The 24407-nt window shown below is 38.2% G+C and overlaps 1 protein-coding gene across 1 annotated transcript; it reads right to left on the bottom strand.

Annotated features, from left to right (window-relative positions):
* Positions 1–1658: 1658 nt before the first annotated feature.
* On the bottom strand, positions 1659–21669 carry CTR9 (CTR9 homolog, Paf1/RNA polymerase II complex component). The gene is made up of 25 exons (XM_079308739.1): positions 21546–21669; positions 19701–19799; positions 18710–18949; positions 18203–18320; positions 17511–17600; positions 16084–16232; positions 13880–13987; positions 13277–13384; positions 12930–13166; positions 12092–12181; positions 11860–11988; positions 11589–11772; positions 10928–11016; positions 10475–10660; positions 10225–10312; positions 9837–9985; positions 7699–7815; positions 7394–7539; positions 5919–5990; positions 4957–5092; positions 4387–4533; positions 3785–3942; positions 3371–3467; positions 2946–3058; positions 1659–2725 (listed from the first exon to the last, which is right to left on the bottom strand). Exons 1-25 carry the CDS (start codon positions 21588–21590, stop codon positions 2314–2316), a joined length of 3507 nt encoding a protein of 1168 aa, XP_079164865.1. The 5' UTR covers positions 21591–21669; the 3' UTR covers positions 1659–2313.
* Between the last annotated feature and the right edge of the window lie 2738 nt (positions 21670–24407).

Raw genomic sequence — 24407 nt, 5'->3', positions numbered from 1 at the left:
CATCCTGCAACTGTGGGTGCAAAATGGAAACTAGGAATAAACCACTTCTCTAGCAAGGCAGTGTTACACTTCTGACTTGCTGTATTTTATCCAGGAATAGATTACTGCTAAAAATAAAGGAATTCAATAGCTGCAAGCCAACCACCTACTTCAGAAGGCGAGGAATGCTGCCAAGAGAGAATTACGGCAATGTTATTCCACCACAGCACTTTCAAAAAACAAGCACTAGAAAACATGAATTAAGCTAAAACACAGCTTTCTCTCCCAATTACAGCAACACATGACTTTTTATATAACCTTAATCCTCCCATTAACTCTCCTCCTCAAAGGCAAGAAAAGAGAAAATGACTTCTGGTTTTTGGTGGCTTTTTGATTCCTCTTCTGCTACATAAAAGCAGAGGAATAGTGAAGCAAAAGCATCCCTTGTTCCCTTTCTGTCCCTGTTGATTGGCCTCTTGTACATCACACAATTCAAGCTGTATTAAGTCATAACCTCTCCTTTCTGTGGAGAGCACAAAAAATAGCTCTTCCACAAGAGATTTCTGAAAACTCCTGTTATTTTATACTTCCAGAAACCACTTCTCTCCAGCTGCATGTTAAGTTTAAAGACTCACTCAGCACTTCATCTAGAGCTATCTTTAGCCAAGACAAAATGTGTTTTCTGTACATGCAGCATCAAACAAAATCTTCATTTTCACAAGGAAGTTAGAATTAGTAACAAGATAGAGAAAGCTATGACAGCAGAGACATATTTGAGGCAGAGTTTCTAAGATCCCACAGGAAGAGCTGTACCTATTTTTCCTTCCTTCCTATTGATAAAGAGCTGGCTATTTTCACACCTGCCACTGCTCTCCGTGGTCCATTTGTTTCACCTTGCATGTTACCAGTTTTCCTTAGTTGCACCAATTTCCTCCTACTTCTCCACAGCCTTGTAAAGGGAGCCATGAGACACCAAGCATTCCCACCTTGCCTACCCACAGCTTCCCTGTGGTTCTGGGTCATGATCCAGCTTTGCTCTGACCCAACAAACCTGAAGGCTGCTCTACTCAGATGCTGTGTTTTAGGTGAGGCCACAGACAGAAACTTGATACTAAACTGAGCCATGTAAAGCCACATCTTGAGTGTTCTGCATTCTGCTGCCTGCTATGGTAACCAACAGCCCATAAACACATGAACAAACCCATCCACAATGAGAACAGGTCATGCTCACAGCAAACCAGAAATAGCAGCATGGGAAACTTCACTTTCACTTAGTGCTTCAAGTGAACTATCAGTAGTGACAATCCAGGCCTCCATTTAGGCCATAATGTCTATTAGAACTGGTAGCAATACACTATCCAGACCTACAGATTCTTCTCTTAGCAAATGCTGGACACAGGACTTAATGACCAATGAAAAAAGAAAAAAAATTTCCTAGGACTGGTACCAAAAAATTATTTTTTTTCAGAACCACAGAGAGAAATCAGATTTAGTTTACAGAACAGCAATTTTTCATTGTTATTCCTGAACACATTATGTGAAAAGACTTAATTCCCAAAACCATGTATTTACAATACAGCTAGGACCACTTTCTCCAAACAGATTCCATTGTCAAAATCAACGTCTTCAGGTATTCTGCTTATGCCTTCTAAGGAGTAAAATAAATCACTCCAAGAAAATAAGCAAGAACATTTTATTGCAACACTTGCAGCTTCACCTTTCTCACGTAATACAGAGTTCTCCCAAACGTCTTTACCAGCCAATTTAAATATTTCATCGGCATCTGCATCACTAGTTTGTAAAATTTCTCTAAGATCTGCATATTTTCAACTGATTTAACACAAAAACAGAAGCAAAAGAACAAACTCTTGAAAACATAAAAGAGCTGCATCGTGGCACGTTTATTCTTTAACAGAAAGTAAGAAAAACCTCCCTACTGACCTTTACTCCGAGTGAGGAAAAAGATAAATATCCACAGCTCTTTGTTGCATCTGGTAGGATTTTAAGATCCATCTATGCATGTATTATCACAGAGCAAAGTTTTAGCCACACTGAAGTTCCATAGCTTTTACATGCATTCCATCCCTGGTGTGCTGACTACAGGACAGAAATTCTGTGCACCTACAGTGGTTTCAATTAAAAAATACACCATTAAGCCAACTTAGAGAAACATCCATTAGTAACTAACAGAAAGAATCACAGAAAGGTCTCACAACAGTTTACTAAAACATTAAGGTTCTTTAAATCACAGTTTTGAAATATAAAAATTCCATCTCCCCTGTAACTGAGACATATTTACACGAAGATTTGTAAAAGACGGTCTGTAGTTCAGCTCTAATCGCTGTCATCCGAGCCCCCTTCCGAGCCCTCATCATGGGATGCCTCTGGCTCAGAGTCGTTCCCGGAAGCTCTGGCCGAGCCCTCGTGCTCCGAGCCCCTCTCGGAGTCCCTGTCGGACTCGGCGCTGCGAGAGCCCGGGCGCGACTCGTTCTCGGAGCCGCCGGAGCCGCGGCTCCTCCCCGACTGCACGGACTCATTGTCCGACTGCTCCGACTCCGAGCGCCGCCTCTTCCTGGGGGACGGCTCGCTGTCGGACTCCTCGTCGGAGGCGCGGGCGCTGGAGCGGCGCGGAGTGCCGGCCTCGCTGCCAGACTTGTTCCTGGCGTCGGAATCGCTGTCGGAAACCACGCGCTTGCTGTGCTGCTGCTCCCCGTCCTCGGAATCGCTGTTGCTGTTTCTAGCGTGCCTGTGGGGAAAAGCAGAGGGGAAAAATGGCATTGAAAGGTGCTCCCTTTAGCAAGACACCAGGATTTGGGTAATGCTAGTGTTAGAAGAATGAGTGGAATTAATTTGCACTGGGAAGGGATGGTGTGAGTACAATGAAGAGCTTCTCGTTATTTTTGTGTTTTCTCTTGATGGCATGCATTGAAACTCTAAGTTCATACAAAGTTAATTAAGGTTCTTACCCATCATCAGCAATTTTGAGTTTGTCCTCATCAGAAGAATCATCACTTGATGAAATGATGGCTTTTGATTTGATCTTTCCTTTCATTGAAGGAGGCAGACGTTCTGGTTTGGGCTGTATGGAAGGAAAACAAAGGGCTGCTTGTTTATGTGGCACAAATGTAGAAACACGTTCAGAAAAACAGACACGCTTTTAAAAAATTTTCCATTTACTATCACTTAATTCTAGGTGGCTTTGGAAATATTCTTTTCATCCTTGAGCAGCAATAGCAACAGGGCAGGAAGATAAATATAAGCTCTAAGGCCAGTTGGCTTTCAAGAGGTTTTGCTGCAATTTTCAACATTAATAAATCTCTCTTGACCAGGGTAATGCTGAACTCCAAATGCATATTTAGAGAGTGATGCAGTTATTCAGGGTTTAACTTACAGCCTTCTTCTTCTCTGCTTTGGGTGGACGTCGCTTTTTAGGCCGTGGGCCGTTTTCGTGTTCCTCATCATCACTCCCCTCTTCTGCCTTCTGGGGTCTTGAACAGAAACACATTTTATATTGCTTATAAATCATAATATTGCAAAAACCCCTTAAACATACACAAATACCAGTCTCAAGGAATGTCCAGATCATCAAGTGTTACTCCTACTGCTTTGGCAGAGTGGTGGTTTAAGTCTTATAACGTGTAATATGTGTAAGTAAAAAATAACCACGTGACCTCTTGATAACAGTTTGTTTTTAAACTGTTACAAAAGACTGCAGAGAATTTACTTAAAAGCCCTACTATTGCTCAGTGAAGTTTAACATTAAATTAACATTAATTAATAATCAACTAATTAAAGTATCAGCTACCTCCTCCTCTTCTTTTTCTTTCTCTCTCCCTCCTCTTCTTCCCCATCCTGTTCACTGCCACTGCCCTTCCTCTTCTTTTTCTTTCTGGAGATGGGCAAATCTTCATCACTGTCATCATTGACAAACTCATCAAACTCCCCTGCTCCTTTCTTGGAACGCTGTAAGAAACACAGACAATGAAACATTATTCACATCCCAGTTATAAAGCTACCAGAAAACACTTCAAAATGAAAATTTACCTAAATATGTTCTGGAAGAGAAAAAAGAGAAAAAATACAGACTTTCTAGAGACTATGGCAAAGTTGGCACAAGATGGGTATCATTTAGAAACCAATTCAGAACTGGCACATAATAAGATAATCTTCTGTTATTTTAACCATTGAACACATTTTAGTGATGCCACCACGCTCAGAACTTTAAAGTACTGGCTTCCAATTTTGACCTTTTAATATCAAACCTGTGCAGTTTTACTCAGTAGAGCCTAGGAGCTTGAAATTAACAACCTGTGCTCCTGCAAGAGACCATATATCAGAAGGGGAAAATTAAGGAGGTATAAAAGAAAAAAACACAAAACAGAAAGAGATTAAAAAATTCTGTTCTACCCTGCCTCCACCGCCACCACGTTTTTTCTCCTTTGATCCTTCTACTTCACCAGTGAACATCAGAATATTCTTGGTCTTCTCCACATACTGAGCTCTTTGTTCCAGAAGTTTCTTCTGCTCTTCTTTTTCTCTCAGGCGCTTCTCTTCCTGAAAGACCAAGGAAGCCAACCATTGCCATTGTATTTGCACCACCACGGTGATTATAACAGCAGGCACAGAAATTATTTGCTGTCAGGAGAGTGGAAAATTGCTTTTTGATGCTCCGTGTCACAGAAGAAGCAGAATAAAAAAGTTTTTCACAAGAAGTTTTCTACAAAAAAACCCCATGGTAGAATAGGTAAAAGCCTGATGGCAGAACTTCTAGCATATCTATGTTATTTCATTATACAACTAAATATTTCTGAGACCATGGGGAAGAAAGAGCATCACCCGCTAGCTGTAATATTTTCAGCTAGCACTTACTATGACTAAGAAAAACAACTACTAGCTACCACCCCAGAGCAGCAGGAGCACACATATTGTCAGTGTGTTCTGATAAAATGCAATAGGCAGAATTGAGTGGAATAAAACCTGTTCTTTAAGCAGTTTCTGGCGAAGCAGCTCCTTCTCCTGCTCTTGCTTGGCACGCAGCTCCCTCTCCTCCTCATCCTGCTTGCGTGCCCGAGCCACGTGATACTGAGCCTGGCTCAGTAAGTCAGAGCATTGCCTGCAAAATCCAAGGTTACAGGTAAGGCAAGGTGGCAAACACAAAAAGAAATGCTTTTATAAAGTGCCTGCATCACAACACTATGTTCATATCCCCAGTGAACTAAAAAAACAGCCACTTGAAATAGAGCAAGGAAGAACAGTAAAGATTTTTGAGTCAATCACAGCATTTTAGTAAGCTCATTTATCTTCCAATGTATCATTTCAGAACACATTGCTTCACACTTCAAACTCAGCCAGTTCATATACAGAAAACCCACACATGAACATAAAAGGAATCATGCCAGCCAATTTGGAGATCTTCAGAAGTATGGTTAATAAGAACTTACATTTAATCATAACGACCTAACAAACCTAATTGGAAAGGTAGGGCAAAATTCAAGCTTAAAAAACCCAACAGTGTGAAAGTTAAGGCTGCACAAAGTGTCCAAGTCACATGAAAGATTAAAGCAAGGTGCTTTCAACACCTTTTTCTAGCTGATGCCAAAATGACATCAGCTTTTAATATTGGAATTTTCTTCTCTGCACAAAGTGCTTCAAAGATACCCATTCAGATGTACAGTGCAGGATGGCTAACACATGGCACTTGTATAGGGCTATGAAAGTCTTACAAAAATGTGCAGAAGTGAAGCACAGGAAAAGAATGAAACAGTAGTAGGGAGTGACCCTGAACTTGTATTTCTACTGTTCTAACAAACGGACAGTTGAAATTTTGGAATCTAGGTTTAATTTAAAAAATAAAAGGAAAATAAAAAGGATAAAAATATTCTACTTAGAATCTGAATGAAAGATTTGTTTCTGAGTTGTTGTTTTTTCTCTTTTTTTACCTGGCTTCTGTAGCAGCAAGTGCCAAGTCAAATCTCATCTTATCACCTACTTTACTCAAGTAACTGAAGTACCTAGAGGAAATCACAAGAAACCAAAGTAAGCAAACATGGCATTACTTACACATGTATTTCAATTTTGCCTTAAAACAGAGCATTTACTCCTGAATTACAAATCTGTAAAACTCAACAGATGAGGAAATCTTGCCAATTTCCTCTGTGCCAACATCTTTTAATACAGCACCTTTTGACAGTTAAAAAGTGCATTCAGAGTTCTCCAAATTTAAGACATTCTAAAACAACTCTGGAGAGGAAAAATTTGGAAGAGATTTCATTTGCTGGCTCCTAGCAGTAAGGACATTGCTGACCCCAACAGACTGATTCCTTTTTTGTCACAGATTACACGCTTGAATTTAGCATAAGAGAAGGGAGGAAAACTTGTTTTCCAAAAATCCTTTCAGAGCAGCCTCCTTGACCTAGTGGACAGGTCCTTGAGAATAAAACAAACTTCCAAGTAGATCAGTAAGGTATGATGATCATGGCTTTGAAAAATTTCTCCAATTTAAAAGAAAATTACTTCTAACTTTCAAGATTGCCATGGTTTCTTCCCATATACCCTCAGACACATTTCAAATGAAGTGTTTTTGTGCTACACTGAAGGTCTTGGATACATGAATATAATAATTCCTTGCTTGAGGTCTAGACTACGGAGAGCATTTTCTAAAAATTTTAGTCAATAGACAAGAATAAATTTATGCAGTTTCTTTAAGGCAATAAATGACAAGCTTCTCATTAAATTTAACTTCTATCTTCAACAATTGAGCTCTGAATGCACAAATCATGCACCAGCTACACTAGGAGCAGGTTGAAAATGAAGATAAATAGCTGAAAGCTCTGCTCAAGTAAGGTGGCAACTGGATCAGAATAATCACACTGGTATCCACACAAAATTTTATATTATTGTTTTTTAAGCAGAACTAAAATATCTCAAATGCACTTAAGAAACTGCTTCAGTTCTTAAACTGTGACAGTACTTGGGCTGTACTGCCAAAAGGAGGATAAAATTAGTTTTAAAGGACTGCCAGTCATTAATTATGCTTATGCGAGATAAACAGATTTGCTTTTAAGCCCTACAGCTTGCTTTGAAAGAAGTCATAAAATAGTATTCAAGTTGGAGAATAATTGTCAACATCTTTTCAACTGTGCATTTCTGAGAAGAAGAGCATTGTCACAGCAATAACAAAACTCTTTGAGAAACACACTTTGGCACCTGGTCAAACAAAACTGATTCTGGAACAAAATTTGAACAGACAGTTTTGTCAGGCCCAATCTTTTGTTTTCCTACCAGAAACTCTAGAATTACACAGTGCTTTGTAGAGGATGATTGCTCTTTTAACCAGATTTGTGCTCAATACTGCAAGAATACTGTAAGGGGACAACAGAATAGATTATAATGATTAGAAACAAATGATCTTTACCTGTGGGCGAGCTCCAGCTCTTTCACAGCATTAAGCACTTCCTTCAGATTGCTTTTTTCATCTTTCAGGACAGAGGTAGCAAGTCTTTGCAGCACTAAAGCCACATTAAACATGAGGACTGTATCACTTGGAGCCACATGCCTGGCCTGGAAAAAAAAAAGTTTTTAAGATAAGCTACAACATGCTACAGAAATGACATACAGAGAATAAACACCATCATTTCAACTTCAGACCATCAAATTTAAAGAAACACAAACACCCATCAACTAACACTAATTTTATTCTCTGATCCATGAGATCCATACCTTTAACAAAGTTTGTTTGCATTCCTGTAATTTGCCACATTTAAACAGCGCTCGGGCCAAATATAACAACACTTCAGTGTTTTGATGCTTATAGAACTTTCTGAGGCAGTTTTCATACTGAAATTAAAGGAAAAAAAAAAATCAGAGAAAGAGGCAACAGAGGTTTGTTATTTTGATTAGCTAACTCCAACAAATGTTTCTATTCCTAAAAAGCATTACTGCAAATATTTTTTTTGTTTTGTTTTTTAAAGAAGTGTGTTATGCTACATGGGTGCCTTCTTTTCACTGATCAGAACATTTTCTCTCCTATTCCACAGTAAATATCTTCTTTTTCCTACAAACTTGCTGCAGCTCAGAAGGCTCTGTAGGTCTTAAATACAAACAAATACTTTTTAAAGTACCATTTACTGTAACAAAGTCCAACCAACATGACTCATTTTAAGACCACTCAAATATTCTTCACAGTAGGGGGGGGGGGGGAAATAAACAATCAATTTCTTTATTCGTATCAGATATTTTACTAATTGAAATATATCTAATATAGTAATTCCATATATCTGATGTAATTAGTTAAAAAAAAAATCCAGACTTTCCAGATAACATCAAATGTTTTCTGTCCACCCAGCTGAGGAACTTGGCTATGCCAAGGGATATCAGTTTCTCTAAAGCATAAAATATGACTTGTTACTATAACTTTTGTGGGTCTAGAATTAAAGACTTAGAAGATACCAAACTTTGTAACTTCCAGTAAAAAGCAACTTCTGTTTGACACACTCTTTTCTCAAGGAATCCTTCACCCTCTCTAAGCCTTCAAAACAGCAAGGAATACAAGGTAAGTTTTATTTGCAGCTCAAGTACAGAAAAACTGCCCTGAACTGTAACACCTGAGGCTGTTACTTTTGCATCTCACTGTGTTGTGAGCACCTTCAGCATCAGAGATTTTGTGTTTAGCTCAAGCTGACTCAGATTTGTCTGCTTTAGGGTAGAGAACTCGGTAGGATGATTATCGTGGCTGCAGTAAGCTGGGCTAGTAAATTCAATTTGTCTCCCTTTGAGTCCAATATAATGTATTTCATACTGTGACTGCACAGCAGAACCCAGGGAACAATAAAACACTTCAGTAACTAAACACATTTCTTATAACACCTTTTCTTAAATAAATTAGCAATGAGTAAAATATTTTTTCACCCAAATCGATAGGTGAAAGTGATACCCACTTCCCCACTGTGATTCACTGCTTAAACAATTGCTAAAATGAGATTTTCATTAGGCTTTTTGTCAATAAAAATAGACAAAGTGCTAAAAAAACAACAGACCCCATTCAACAGAATGAATGTGACTGTGTTGCCAAAGCTTGCTAACAATAGTTCACTGGAGGACAGTGACTCCTGAGCTCCTGATCATGTAAGAAAGGCCCAGTAACACTTCTTCATTAAGCATCACAAAAAGCTTCAGAAAAGTTTTGAATGAAGTATTTTTGAGCCTCTATAAGGAATCATCTTAACTGACATAAGTTTGTTCTTCTGTCCTGCTCAACATATGCTGTGTTTTTAAGCTTATTTGTATGCTTTTCATCAGCTAATTGAGTCAATTTACTCAGAATAGTTTGACACTTGAACATTTACTTGCTTGGGCAGGTCAGGTCAAACTAGCTGACCTCAACAGATTTCTTCCAACATCAATTATTCTGTGATTTTAACTGTGGTGAAGTTACAGCTCACTCAGCTTTTAAGACAGCTCTTAAAGTATTCATGTGGTCGTTTACAAGAACAAAAACAGGAATTGTTGCTATTTAGAAGAAAATCCCAGCAGCAAATTGCATTTACTTACTTTGGAAATATCTGAATGTATATCACATACACTAGCTACATTGACTGAAACCCCTCTGAGCTATTCCACAATCAAAATTCTAACCCTGTACCAAAAAAAGTATAAAAGTTGATAAATGCTTTGTTAGCCCTCGCCTACATTTGGCAGTCTGTTACTAAATCTAGACTTGACAGCCAACAGCTTGTTAGAAGTAGGCCTGGAATTTGTTAAAACACTGCTCAGAAGCTTTCCCAGCTGCCCTGACAACAGAGAGACACCTAGAAGTCATCTAAGCCAAGACAGGAGGCAGTTCAATGTGGAGATGTTACCATCTGCACAGCACTGATGTACTGTTTCTGCTCCACATAGATATGTGCCAAATTCAGCCACACATCGCTGATGTCTGCTGTGGCCTCTCTCACTTGGGCAAAGACATCACGGGCTTCACGGAAATATCCTTTATGTGCCAAGACAGCTCCTGAGGGAGAGGAATATGGACAGTGTGAGCTTCCAGGTTCATGCACCACATGTGGTTCATGTATCACAGAATGTTCAATACTGCCTCAATAAAATGCCCCTTCAAAAACTGACATAGCTGCCATTTCCTGGGTTCCATTCTAGAGTGCTCAGGCCCTGAATAAACAATTCTCTATTAGAATCAATGCTCTATATAAGGATATGATCACCTCTGAAGGAAAACTACAGTCTGATATTCACCTATGCCATTAGCAGCATACAAATTCTTTGGGTCATTTCTGAGGACTTGCTTGTAGATGGCTAATGCACGGTCCTGGTGACGTTTCTCCTGCAGAAAGAAATGCCCCAATTCATCACTCACTTCTACAGTGGGGTATGAAAAGATCTACCAGAGGTTTCATGAACAGACATCAAGAAGAGGCTCTGAATAGCTAACAACATACAAAAAAAAAAAACAAACTCACAGACAGGACAGAGAGCTGCCCATTACCTTTTCTCTGTCTCTTGTGGGTTGATGGAGAGTCTGCAACCAGACGTTGCCAAGAGCCAGCATGGAATAAGTATCATTTTGTGTGGAGGGCTGCTTCAATATTCTTTCAAATTTCTTCTGTCCTGGACCCCACTCTTGTTTAGCCAAATGAAGATTGCCAATCAGAGACCAGGCATCTGGATGATCCTAAATAAAAATTCACTCTAAGTTACAAAAGTACTTTTTTCCTTTGCAAGGGTTCTTTTCCAAATATAAGGTGTCACTCTTCTTAAAACATAATTCCATATTCAAAACAATCCCAAACAAAACACAGAGAGCGGATCTGGCAGCTCTCTCTTCTTCCCCTAGTTCATATGAACAAACAAAATAAAAACACAAAAAGAGAAAAATGAAATTTTAAGTTAACTTATTATTTAGAGTGTTTTAATGTTAAACACTTAAAGGGTTACAAACCTGATTTATTTGAAGTGCTTCTTTAAACCAATCAGAAGCCTCATAAAAATTCCCTTTATCCCTGGCCATAGCTCCCAAGCGCAAGTAGCCTGAAAATAAAAATAGAAAATAAAGTAAAATAAAAAACAGGAACAGAAACAGGTTAAAGTCACCTCGTTCAAGAAAATACTGTCCATGCATGAGTTTCACAAGCAATCTCTCTCTTCATCAGCTAAAGACAGCAATCACTAAGACATCTTTCATATTCTATTAATATTCTATTCTATTCAATGAGAAATACAACATGAAGAGGAACTTGCACCCACGATGGGCATACAAAAACTGCAGGTTTTGGACAGTTAAATGTGTCAAACTGGCTTCATAAAGACAACTGAAAAACTGCAAAGAAATAAGGATGCATCAGTTACATAATTCTCTTCCCTCCACTTTAAATAGCTCTCCCACCTCCATAACTTTGGGAAGGGTATCTGCAGGTGAAAACGGAAAACAGGCAGGGAAAAGTGACAGATGAGGCTGGGGCATGATGTGTGCCAAATAGCCCCAAAACTCCAGTGAAAACAAAGGAAGACAGACATAAGGAGAGCAGAAGACACTGTCAACCAGAAGGTTTTTGGTATTATATAAGGACAACTGCAGAACTGAAGTATCAAATGTTTCTTACAATCAACGTAATTCGGATGTTCTCTCAAAATGTTTTTATAGAGCTTTTCTGCTTCATGAAATTCACACATGGCCTCGTAGAGCCTGGCAAGGTTGTAGGATGTTGTCACAGAGATGGCATTGTAGTAATGCTCATCATGCTCAGCCTCTGCCTTCGCACGATCCAGCGAGGCCAAGAAGTATTTCTGAAGTACAGAAAGAAAAAAGGAATGAAGCACTTCAGAATATCCTCAAAGAAAAACTTCTGTGTGAACAAGAAACACCATGCATACCTTTGCTTCTCCCAGGTTTCCCAGCCTGAAGTGCAGGGCACCCACATTATTCAGGATCTCTGGAGGGACATCAGCCTGTACTTTCTCCTGCAGAATGCGTGTGGCTGTTCCATAGGCTGACAGAGCACCCTTTGGAAAGAAACAGAAAGTGGATGAAAGAAAGAAGAGAATGAGCTCAACATGCTCTTGTGAAAAGTACACACATAATACACCAAGTGTGTATTAATAATACCTGTATATCAGTCTGTTCTAGAATTTGGGCTAGCTCAATCCATGCCTCTACATCATCAGGATATTGTTCTGTGACTTTCTTCAAATGCCCCTGAAAAACAGGAGAGGATAATTAAGCCACTTCAAAGACACACAGTTCAAAAAAACAGAAATAAAAGAAAGAGTGAAGGCATTAACCTTAACACTAGAAAGATACACCATACTGCAGAAGCAAACATCCTAAATACCCACACAGTAATAAATCTGCATTAGTTTCCATCCTTCATTATTCTATTCTTCTGTAGAACAGAACACCTGCTTCAAGTCCTTAAGAAGCAAAGGCTATTACATCAACATGAAAAGCTATAGAAATGTCTAACATTTCTTGCATTTATCTACCCAACACTGGATTCAAAATACCTTTCATTTAAAAAAACAGTATCACTGTCCTTCCAGATAAGCCAAGAAAAGTGCTTTCTGGAAATCACCAGCTGATTAGCTGTCTTCAGGAAATCACGAGCTAACTTCCCATCCTCAGAGAATTTCATATATATATATATATATATATATATATATATATGGAAAAAATTCTGCCTTTTTCACATATCAAAGAGAGACATGAGGCTGGGGCTTCTCTAAATTCCTGGACATGCTTTACCCAGAGCCCAGTGTAGTCTCAGTTCTGTCCAGAAGTTGTGACTCTTTACAGACAGGAAGATCCCTCATAAGCCCATATGAAATATTCCTTATCCACAGCCACCTGAGTTTTATTCAACTTAAGGAACAGTCTGATTTCAAGTCTGATTTCCAAGTTCTACTCTTGCATGTAAATACACGATGCTGATGGAAGGAAAACTCACCTTTGCAATATCCCGTTTCTCCTGGTCTTCTGAAGCTGCATAAAGAGATCCAAGGATTTTCATAGTCTCATAATTGTTAGGATAGGCTTTCAAGACTTTTTCAAAGCACTGTGAAGCATTCTCTTTGTCCCCTCGATAAATGTACATTTGACCCAATCCAAAAAACGGAAGTACGAAAGAAGATGAGGCAAACTGAGTGGCCTGGTAATAGTACTGGAAAGCTTGATCATAATCTTCCTAATTAAAATGAATCAAATGAAGAACAGTCAGTAAGGTTTGCATGAACTTTTATAACAGAAACTTTTAAAAAATGTGAGCTCAAAGGGGACTTTTAAAAACTGCCCTACCTGCACATGAAAAGACCTCGCCAGCTGGTAACAGCTCTCTGCCTGCATTGCTTCCACTTCTGTGTTATGGAAAGCATGAAGAGCCAAGTGTTGCACTTTACCATAGTCCTGATCAAAAGAAAAGAAAAAAAAGAAGTTAAATGAAATTTGGAAGTCTTCACTTTATTTATGGTCAAGTGATTTTATGATTTAAACACGGATAGCTGGAAAATATAACAAAGCCTTAGTCACAGCACTGACTAAATAACAACACATTTAGTTTTAGCTGTTATGATTCTTTTCTCTATTTCATGTTTTAAAGGACAGAGAAGTGAGGAGGGGCAAAAACAAACCAACAAAAATCTCAATCAACCAAAAAAATCCCAAACATCAAAAACCCAAAACCCCTTCTGGACACAAAGTTGATTTTGATTTAAGTAAGTCTACCTTTTCTTTGTTTTCCTGAGAAAGGTTTATACATAATTCAGGCCAAAAACCTCACACTTGTTCATCTAGATTAACAGATATTAGGCACCAGATGAAATGTGTTTGAATCTAACACCAGAATTCTTGCTGTTCAGAGGTTATCAAGCATTTAACTGTAAAACTTCAGCAAACTCTTACCTTCTTGAAGAAGAAGTGATTAGCCAAGTGATTCAACACCATTGGATTACTGGGATCAATTGTGTAAGCTCTAGAGAGCAGTTGAACACCATTCTTGATGGAATCAGCCTAAATGAAACATTGACAGGTATCAGCAACACCTCAGTATCTGTATCTTGTTACCATCTTCAAAACTATTTTTCAACCTAGGCTGCTCAGGATTTCTGACAACACCATACTGAGCTCACCAAAAAAAGTAAATTCAGCTACTGGCTTTTATTCCTGCAGCATACAGGTGGAAAATGGGAAATGAAGCCACCATATAGGGATGGAAAAGAGCACAGCAAGACTTTGCAGGAAAAAAAAAAGCAAAAAAACCCCAAAGATTTAGTCTTGATGTCCTTTGATCTGTTACACTCACAGCCTGAGTTCTGTTCCTTCTACTGCTCAGTGTCTCCAGTGACTGGTTTAGGTTTACATGTTTTACCCAATTCATTCAAGAGTGGAATGAAGATATTTTTGTGTTCAAAATCTAAATAACAACTTTAGATCTCATTTCAAAATTAGTACAAGTTTGAGGTGTTTACATAGGAATATCATTGCATCAACTTACTCTTTTCTAAAGAAACTTTACACCTTAAAGAAAGCTTCCCATGGGTAAAAATGTAATTTACCCACAAGTTCAAATCCACAACTGATAAAATAATTGCTCTTTATTTAGGACAACCACGAAATATGTACCACAAGCATGTCAGCTTAATCTGTACTTATTTCTGAACAGAAACACCAAAAATACTATCAAGAAATCATCTAATGGCTGTGCTTTACTTTGCAATTATGATGAGCAGAAAACTATCTTATTGAACAGATTAGGTTTTAAGAGGTTAAAACGTAACATCAAGGCAGCTAAAAAATCAATTTCAGTTTGAAGAGGTGCAATCCTTCCAAACCTAGCCTAACAATACACCTGGATGAGAAGATAATGAATCATTCCTGCCTTCATTTTCAAAGGCAACTGTGGTTTATAATCACACCGTGCATTTGTCCAAGTTTTCCAGTAAGTTGAGTCTCATGTCCAACTTCAACCAAATCCAGTAAGGTAGAGATCCCAAAGCTCTAAGTGCTTTCATTTAAGAAAAGCAGATCAGACAGACCTCAATGAGAGCACAGTGTGATCCCAACCCTGATCTGACATCATAACATCTTCCAGGAAAAAGAAACATTAGAAATATCCAAGAACAAAAAAGATACCAATTACTCAGAGAGAATCTTTTCCCCAGAGTGCTCTCCCTTCCCTGTGTCAGCTCTTCAATGTTACACTAATTTCTACTACAAAGTTATGAGAACAAGTAAAGCACTGATGATGTATTTCTTAGGAAGAACACAAAACATCTTTGAGTGGCTCAGCTTTTAATGACAGCTTTTTGAATCTTCAGATGAGTTGGCTTATCCCTTGATTTCAGTCAAAAGATCTTCAGGAAAAGAAAGATACCAAATATCATCAATTTCTCATCTGTGGAATTTATTAAAATTTGACTTTAGAATATTTTTCTAGGGAACTATAGAAATCAGCACACTAAATTTCAGCCACATATAATTATATAACTATTCCCTTTTTTAGAAACACTTAAGGGTCTCATCCTCCTGTGATAATATCTGAGATGGCCAATCCATGCTAATGATTCCAATTAAGCTATATTTGCATGTGTTTTTCTAGTGATACAATACCTAGAAAGGTGCATTGCCACTCAATTGTACTTTTATCAGCCCAGTTAAAATTTCTTCTTGCCTAATCTTTGTTTACCATGCAGCATGCATGCCTGAATGTAACTTGTTTGAAAATTAGTTCTTAACTCTTAAACTTCTAAAAAACTCGTTTTAACGTCCTGGTAATGTCTTTTACCTTGACCTTCCTTCACATACCTCACCATGGATTTTTATTATTTTAAATGAAACACTTAACCTAGCACTGTTTTTCTGTACCTAACTCTTCTTTACACAACAGAACTGAAGATTTTTAATGACATAAAAACAGAATGTGCTGTTTACATCATAAGCACATATCTATAATATCATTCAATAGTAGCACAGACTTGAAATTATTCAATCATAAAACTTATTACCCATTTTACAACTAGATTACCCATGAAAGGATAAAAGATTTGCCTTTTTTTTTAGCTAAAAGAAAGTAACCAGCATGGATTCAGACCCTAAGTGAGACCCACCTCCTTATTATTGAGTTCCAGAACAGCCAGTCCAACCAAGGCCCCGACACACTTGGAATTCAGCTCCAGAGCCCTGCTGAAGGCCAAGCGAGCTTTTTCCAGCTTGTTCAGTTTCACAAAGCAGTGGCCCATTCCCAAACGAACCTCGGCTAGAGAACAACAGGACACCACTCAGAATACCAAATTTCAACTTTAAGCCTTTTTTTTCACAACCTAGAGTGAAAGCTGAATTGTTCATAGTTCCTTAAAGCCTGTAAAGCTATTTAACAATCTGCTGTTTTTCAAGGCAGCAGCCCATACTTGGCTGGCCACAAAATGAACTTGAATGTTTTAGTAAGGCTTTATTTCTTCATAAAACCCATCTATCTCCCACAGACTTCAATGCCAAACAAATAAAAAATTTACTTTTATGGGAATGTATTAAAAATAATAGAGAAAAGAATTTAAAAATTGCCAGATGTAAGGGCTGGACATTTCTTAGGCAAGTTAAGCTCACCCCAAATGAGCAGGCCTTCAGAAAACACAGATGAATAAACAAGTTAGCTGGCATTTCTCTTCAAATGATCAACTGATTCACATGTTGTTTATCATCCTCCAACTTCCATCACCAAGTACAGATGGACTAATACAGAAAATTCAGATCATACTGCCCTTTCTGACTGCTTGTTATCTAAGAGTACAGAAAATTTATAAACAGCAATTTCAAACCTCTGTCTGTTAGAAAAAGGGGAGCAAAGGAAAGAGGTTTGTTGAAAAGTAAGGCTTTTGTAGCAATCATTCTTATAGTAAAGCAGACCACAGAACACAGACCAACTTTGCAATAAACCTTTTCTCAGATAGGTTATGGCAGTCTATCACATCTCTCAAGAGACTTTAAAGTATTTATGATCCTAATGTAAATACCTTGAATTAATATATCTAAATCCCACGTATCACTTTTACAGCCAGTAAAAATCACTTTCCCAGATTTTTGCATAAAGAAAATAATACAAGACCAGGAAAACTCACATCACATCATGCACTATAAGGAGAATTTTGCTTTTATGTCTTGTTTCACTATTGTCATGTCATTTCCGAAGCCTTAGTCCAAGAACTTATTCCAAGAGAAAGAATTTCTGCAAGAGTCTCAAACAGTTCCCTCTCTCCCCATACAACTGTAACTTCTCTTACATGCAAAATCCCATTTTCTAATACCTCTTTAAAAGGTAATACTTAAAAAAAGAACAGTATTTTCCTAAACACAACTTCCTTCTCTAAATATTAAGAAATATTTCAAGTCAATGAATTCCTAAATTCCTCTATAATGAAGACTGAGTTCCTTTTGACAAATATAGACCAGAAAAATGCCCTTTGAATTTGAATGAAGAAAACTGAGTTAGTTTGCAAGCAGAGCAAATACTTGCAGTAGCAAATACTTTCTGTCTCACCTGGGCAGCCTGGATTGGTACGTAGTGCTTTCTTGTAGTAGGCAAGGGCTCCTCTATAATCCTTCTTGTTGAAAGAAATGCATGCCTTACCTGTTAGAACATGTTAGAATCAAGAACAAAACCAAGATTATAAACCAGAAGCTCAAGCATTATTTGTTAAACTTGTGCTGTACCCATTTGCAAAAGTTACAGTTAAAAATTAACAGAAAATTCAGATAATGATAATTTTTATTACATTTGATGATGTCAAGTATATGAAAAAAGCAAGCATGAAAAGACTTTAAATTTACTTTTTCATATTTTTCTGCAGAAACTTAATTCCTTATTGGTCCAGAGGAAAGACACTTACTAAGACTAGTGAACAACTTAAATTACAAGTGTTACAGTCTGTAATTTACACTTGTAGTCACCTCACTAGTGGTAGCTTCACCCTTTACACTGTCCAGCTTTAGTGCCACCATGAGGGAAGCACGAATAGCTGGACTGGATGTGTGCCCATGGGTCTCAGAAAATACCAGTTAGCAATGCATTTTTCATAGCTCTTCCACCTATGTATACTTGCCAAATTTGAATCAGTCTCAGCCATGTGTGTCTTGATCACATTCTCTCTACACACACCCTCTTAAACACATCATTAATTCCAAATCCCAACCAGAGAGATCAAGTTTTTACAAATACCCATAAACTCGTACCGAGAAGGGCAGGAATATTATTTGGAGACTGGTTGAGCACAAAGTGGAACTGTGCATCAGCTTGGTCCATCTTATCACCCTCAAGCAAGCAAAAGCAGGCTCTTCCCAACAAGTGATTCTAGACAAGGAAAAAAAATTGCAATATATTTATCTTTGTAAAATATGAAGTCTGGACTATGTGAAAGATGAAATGCCTTATAATGCTCTTTACAATTAAATTATTTCTCTTACATTTATCAAGCAAGAGGATACCAACCCTTCCTTCTCAACCTTCAAAGTTGATGAAGTAGCTTTTTTTTTTTTCCTTAGTTTTTTTTCTATCAGGTGTACCAAGCTAGAGAGAATTATTCCTGGTGGCACCAAGCACATTTCAGATACAAGTTGTGCTCACACGTGATTATAAAGCTTGAGCAGTTTTTATCTTCCCTTTAGTGAATCAATACTTGCTTTCTTTACAATCACTAATTTACAAAAATTTACTTATTTTTGATCAGATATCAGTTTTACCTGATCGTACATGATGATTTTGTCAGCCATAGTGTACAGCAGGGTGGCCTGGGTGATGAGCTCCTTCTTGTTGTCTTTGTTCTTCTCCTTCCGAGCCTGCTGGACATAGTAGGCAGCCAGAGTGTCCAGACATGTCATCTGATCTTTCTCGTGGTCTCTGTAGTCCAGGTTGCCATCGATGCGGGCAGCTTCCAGAAGCTTCACAAAGTCTTCTGTTTTGCCTTGCTTGTAGTATTCCAGCTACAAAACACATTTTTAACAGACAACACCACCCCAGTGAGCATATAACATACCAAGCTGATGCTTTAGATATCACACAGACTCTTTCCAGGATGTAGGGATAAAGAAGGAATAAATGTAGGTATCATCAGAGAAAGGTATTTTGATAATGCCAAATATTTTTCTGTCCTAGAATCACTGAACAGCCTGGCATGGAAGGGACCTTGAAGATAATCTTGTTACAAACTCCTTTCCATGGGCAGGGACATATTCCACCAGCCCAGGTTGCTCAAAGGCCCATCCAACCTGCCCCTGAACATTTCCAGGGATGGGGCATCCACAACTTTTAGGGCAACCTGTGCCACTGCCTCACCACCTTAAAACACAAGTTTTTTGAGCTATTTATAAGTGAAGAATCCACTGATCTTCCTCTGAACTTCTTTGACATTTAACCATACTTTCCACAGTACAGATACTGCCCCCTCCTTTTTTATGAGGCATGTAATCAAAGGCACAAACCAGGAAAACTATGGATTGAAGGGAAAAAAAACATAGAAAGCAACCCTCAAGAGGCATTGTATCAGGAAAAAGAGATGAAATTAAAATCCTAATATGCACATGTCAATCTGGCCTAAAAATCCATGACTGAATGACCCCACAAAACTCCTGAGTTTGGAGCTCAGTTATCACTGGTCGTAAGAGTATGGAAATGAAAATTATTATTTGATTATGTGAATACAGTATTTAAATACACAATTGTATCTATACTGACCGCTAGGGCAATCCATATGTGCAGCTGGGTGTGCTCCTGTTTCAGTATACTTATAACTTCATCACCCTCGGGCAACTGATCAAAGTCAAGCTCGATAACCTAGGAGCAAACAACACAGATCATCTTTCACAAAGCATTAAAGACATCATCTGTCATTGAGCTCAAAGGAAACTGAACCTGTCAGAGCACAAAACATAAATAATTATTTGTGTTTAAACAAGGTTATGGACAAAGAAAGGAGAGATGATATACTGCATTCTGTGCAAGATGAAAGCAATGGCCTCTCTTTAGAGAAAAGACAAACCAATGTTTGGGATAAAAGTGAAGGAGAATAAGCAGAGATCCTAATTCAACTTCTTTCACATTCTGACCATGACTTCATGCTCAGAATCAGCTAATAATCAACTTGACAGCAAACTGCTGACTTCCTAAAACTTTTCCTGCAAGTAATATAGAGATCAAGTTCAGAGACAAAAATCTTCAAAGTCATCTGGTGTCAGAAAATCAATACCTAAGATTCCTGAAATTTTGTAAAGGCATCTTTACACCCAGGGAAATTAAGAGATTATTGAGGTAGATAAATTTCTGAATATTCACATATAGACATGAGGAGCAAATGACATCAAGAATTTTTCATAATTCAGGCATTGTTTTGTGAGTACTAGTCTCTCATGTTGATCTAATCTTCTGATATACAAAATGAGGAAAAAGGAACAGGTACTCCTCAGGTGGGATATTTGGGAACACAATTTAACAGCTTTTTAGTTCACCTTACTCAGTCATGCTGCCTTTAATGATTAGTCATCTGCATTACAAGTTAATTTTACAGCAAGAAAGAAGTGCAGTTGTTGTACCCTGATTACCAATGCTGGCACTCCTCTTTAGGCTGAATCAGAGCAATCCAGTTTATCAAGGCTTTTATAAAAAAGGTTTTTTTAAATAAAAAAACTTTATAAAGTCTTGACTCTGCAAGACTTCAGAGTACCAGCAAAAATATTTCTGCTTAACTTTTGCTGCCTTTAGTTTTGAGTTTGTCTTGCACAGTACCTCCTGTTTGTCAGATAATGGCCTCATCCATCAACTAAAATAGTTATGAATGAGAAATAGATATTGCCAATACAGCAAATAAACATGGAAGTAAAAAAGAACAGGGTTGAGTGGAGGGGTATTTTATTGCATTCCCTAGTGATTAATTCAGAACTTTGGGATCCAAGTGGTGCTAGCCTGAACAGCAGCACTAAGATGACAATTCATATTGACACCTCAGACAGAAATGTCTGTCACAAAGGAAAAAGACCTTGAACGTGCAAACTCCATAGAATAAAGCAATTTTGTGAGAGTTCGAACCTCAATGGCAGCCAAACAGAAATTTGTTTCCGTATATATATTTGTGCACATGAATATCTGTGTACATAGACATATACATATATATCTATATATGTGTATACATATCCATTATATGTGTGTCTACATAGAAGAATAGGGATGTAGATGTTGACTAAGAATATTCTTCAACCTGCAAGCACTATGTTTCAACACTTTACATAGCTACACTATTAATTTAGTATCTGCCACAGTATGACTTAACGTCAAACTTTGTTATACGCTGCAAATCTCCACATACTTCCGAATCTTTCTAACCTTGCCCTGTGACAGCGCACCTTAAACAAAGAAAAGTTGCATTAAGTTTTCAGCCCCGCGGTGCGGTAACTTTACGGAGCGGCTCCTCTGCGCCGCGACCCCGAGCGCGGCGGGACGCACACCTGCGACCCGGCACCGGGGCTGAGCCCGGGGCACACCCGCCACCGCCCTCCCTGTCCCTGCCCCTCCCCGCGCCCGACTCGCCTCGTCGGTGTCCCGCAGAGGGATCTCGATGGAGCCCCGCGACATCTTGGCGACAGCGCTGCCGGAGCCGCCGCTCTCCGGGCCGGGGCCGCACTTCCCCTCACGGCAGCGCCCGACCCGGACGTGCTCGCGAGCGGGGCGGGGCGGCGTGAGGGCGGCGCCTGCTCCTTCTCACACACCCACATTTATATGTGTATTTACCCACCCGTATGCTTGCACACCCGCCAATAGGTGTATATACATTTTTGGAGCAGCGCTGGGTGTTTGTGTGTGCCCGCAGCCGCTGGTAAATCGAGTTTTACCTGCCTGCTCCTGAGGCTTTGGAGCGCGGGGCCTCTCCTCACGGCGTCTCCTAGTCGTCAAAATGTTTCTAAATAAAAGAGTTAAAACGTGCGGATTTTCCCCGTCTTCTTGGGGAACCGATGTGTGAATCCAAACTGATATTATCCTGCTAGCTCAGCTGGTGTAATGCTTTTGATGAGTATTTACAATTTTTTAGCCACAGCGTGGCCGACTGTGTTGCAGTTAGGTGAGTGTTTTTAATGACAAATACGGAGTTTGATAACGTAACTGCGTGAGGGACTCAGCCACACAGAGGTGCAAAGTAAAGAAGGAATTACACAATTGGGCTCCTAAATTGTGTATTTCAAATTATGATGGCAGACACATTGCGTACTTGGCTCAAACGCAGCAAGCACAGTAACTTATCATCCATCTTGATAATTTTACAGTTGTACCAAGTGGAAAAAACGGGGTAGTAAGACTAAAAGATCCTCAGACACGTTTCTACAGAAATAATTTTTAAAAGCCCAGTCTCTGATGTTATTAACACAGCCTATTAAACCCTAGAGTGACTTGATTTTATCCTATAGCTAATCATCCACAGAATACCAAATTTTGAATGAATTGATAGTCACAACTATAAGGCATTAAGGTAGTTAATTTTATTTTAAAAATAAGTATGGATAACTATAATACTATATATTACAGTTGCAATGACTAGATCACTTGTAATGTCACCTCTTTTGTGAAGCCAAAGTAAGTAACATTTTTAATTACTTAACATTTTGAACATGACCTTCTGATTTTTCTTTATGCACTCATTATTCTGAACTGAGTTACCTGCTCCAATGCCTTGTACCAAATATTTCTTCTGCTGTTTTAGTAGATTTCTTTCATAAATGTTTTAGAGAAATGTGCAGGAAAGCAGAGTGATGTTGAAATTTTTGAGCGGCAGTGTGCATTTTTTGCACTAAAAACATGGCAGAACCAATGTTATGCTAATTAATAGAGTTCCTGAACCTTCTTTTCTGATTTATCTAGCTGATTTTTCTGAAGTAAACCACTTTTTAGATATTTTAGTTAATGCTGAAGCTATTTGGATTGAAAAGACAGCCTGTTCCTGAGGTATTTGTTCACCAGTGTCTGTAGAAAACTAGATTTCCTCATGGACAGAAAACTGGTTTTAATGCAAAATTTTATAGGCTCAGACCTTAAGAATATTAAGCCAAAGTTAATGGGGGAAAACAATTCTTGCTCCCTGGTACAAACCTACTATACACATTTTAAATAGTTTGAAATTTTATTACTATACTATTGACTTTTATATGGTTTAAAGCAGGAAGACTAATTTTCTTTCCATATACACTCATAACAATAAGTCACTAGTGGCTGTGTAGCATCTCTTTAGTGTCTACGTTATTTTTCTGGTGAAAAGAGCTGCTTTTTTTCTACTTTATGAGTGCTTAGGGACATTTCAAGGGAAGAGGCTTGTTTTATCCTGCTGTCTTTTGTTTTTATTCAATTGCATTTTATTACTGGGGAAATTAAATATACTACTTTTAAACTTGAATTGTTAAGAAGATCGTGTTAAACAAGAAAAACTTTTATTAAAAGAAGTAAGATACAGCAAATTGAACTTGTGATATGTGTTATATACACAGTAAAAAACAATCTCTGAAATACTTCATTGTCATATGGAATTATAAGCCTTTTTCAGTAATGAAATTTGAGCTTAATGAAGGTACTTTAATAACATTATAAAAAAAAAGACCTCTACCTACCTAACCACTACTCTTTACAAGCAAATTACCATTTGTGCTTCAGGTGCATGTCCTTAAATAAACAAGACCCAACTGGAAACAGCTGGGTGGTCAGAGCAGGATATTTTAGCACTAAAATAGGTTTAGAGTTGATTTTTAGGATAAAAACTAGGCAGAATACACCTGGTGTTGCTGTCCAGGACCATCAGAATTTATTAATTTGCTTTAGGCCCTGACACAATATCTACATAAAGTAGTTAGCAGGTTTACTAAAGTTCTGGGCAGATTGGTTAAAAATGTTCTAAAAATGGGTTTAATGGGTATAATTTTTTTTTATTAGAGTGTTTTATATTGTGCTAGTTCCAGATGCTACTGCATTAGCTGTGTATCTCAAACCTGTTCCTTTAAGGTATCAGGATTTTCCATCCTGCTGGTAAGGAATGCTGAAATAGGCCATGTTAAATGGATTTTGAGCATGGTTGTGGGTATTTTTTCCTTCAAAACAACACAAAGTGTAACAAACTAGAGCTGTAAGAATAGATTGTCCTTTCTGGTTTATGTTAATGTTTCACTGGAAAGTGTCCTGTTTTTGGAGACCAAGAAATATTTTTGGTAGCTATTAAAAGCTGCAGTATTTTGTGCTGGGTAAAAGGCTTAGTAACTTTTATTACTACTTTTTGTTCATGCTTCTTCAAATGATTGTGTTTGCCTTATTTATCTGATCAACATAATTATGTTCTACTGAGTTAGATAGTCACCTAAATCGACAGAATTGTTTGTTCTGGTTTTGTTAGGTTTTGCACAGATAGCCATCTACCTC

The sequence above is a fragment of the Erithacus rubecula genome, assembly GCF_903797595.1.
Source record: "Erithacus rubecula genome assembly, chromosome: 6".
Taxonomy (NCBI): Eukaryota; Metazoa; Chordata; class Aves; order Passeriformes; family Muscicapidae; genus Erithacus; species Erithacus rubecula.
Note: the sequence above shows the minus strand (reverse complement) of the source record. Positions and strands in the feature narration are given on the sequence as shown.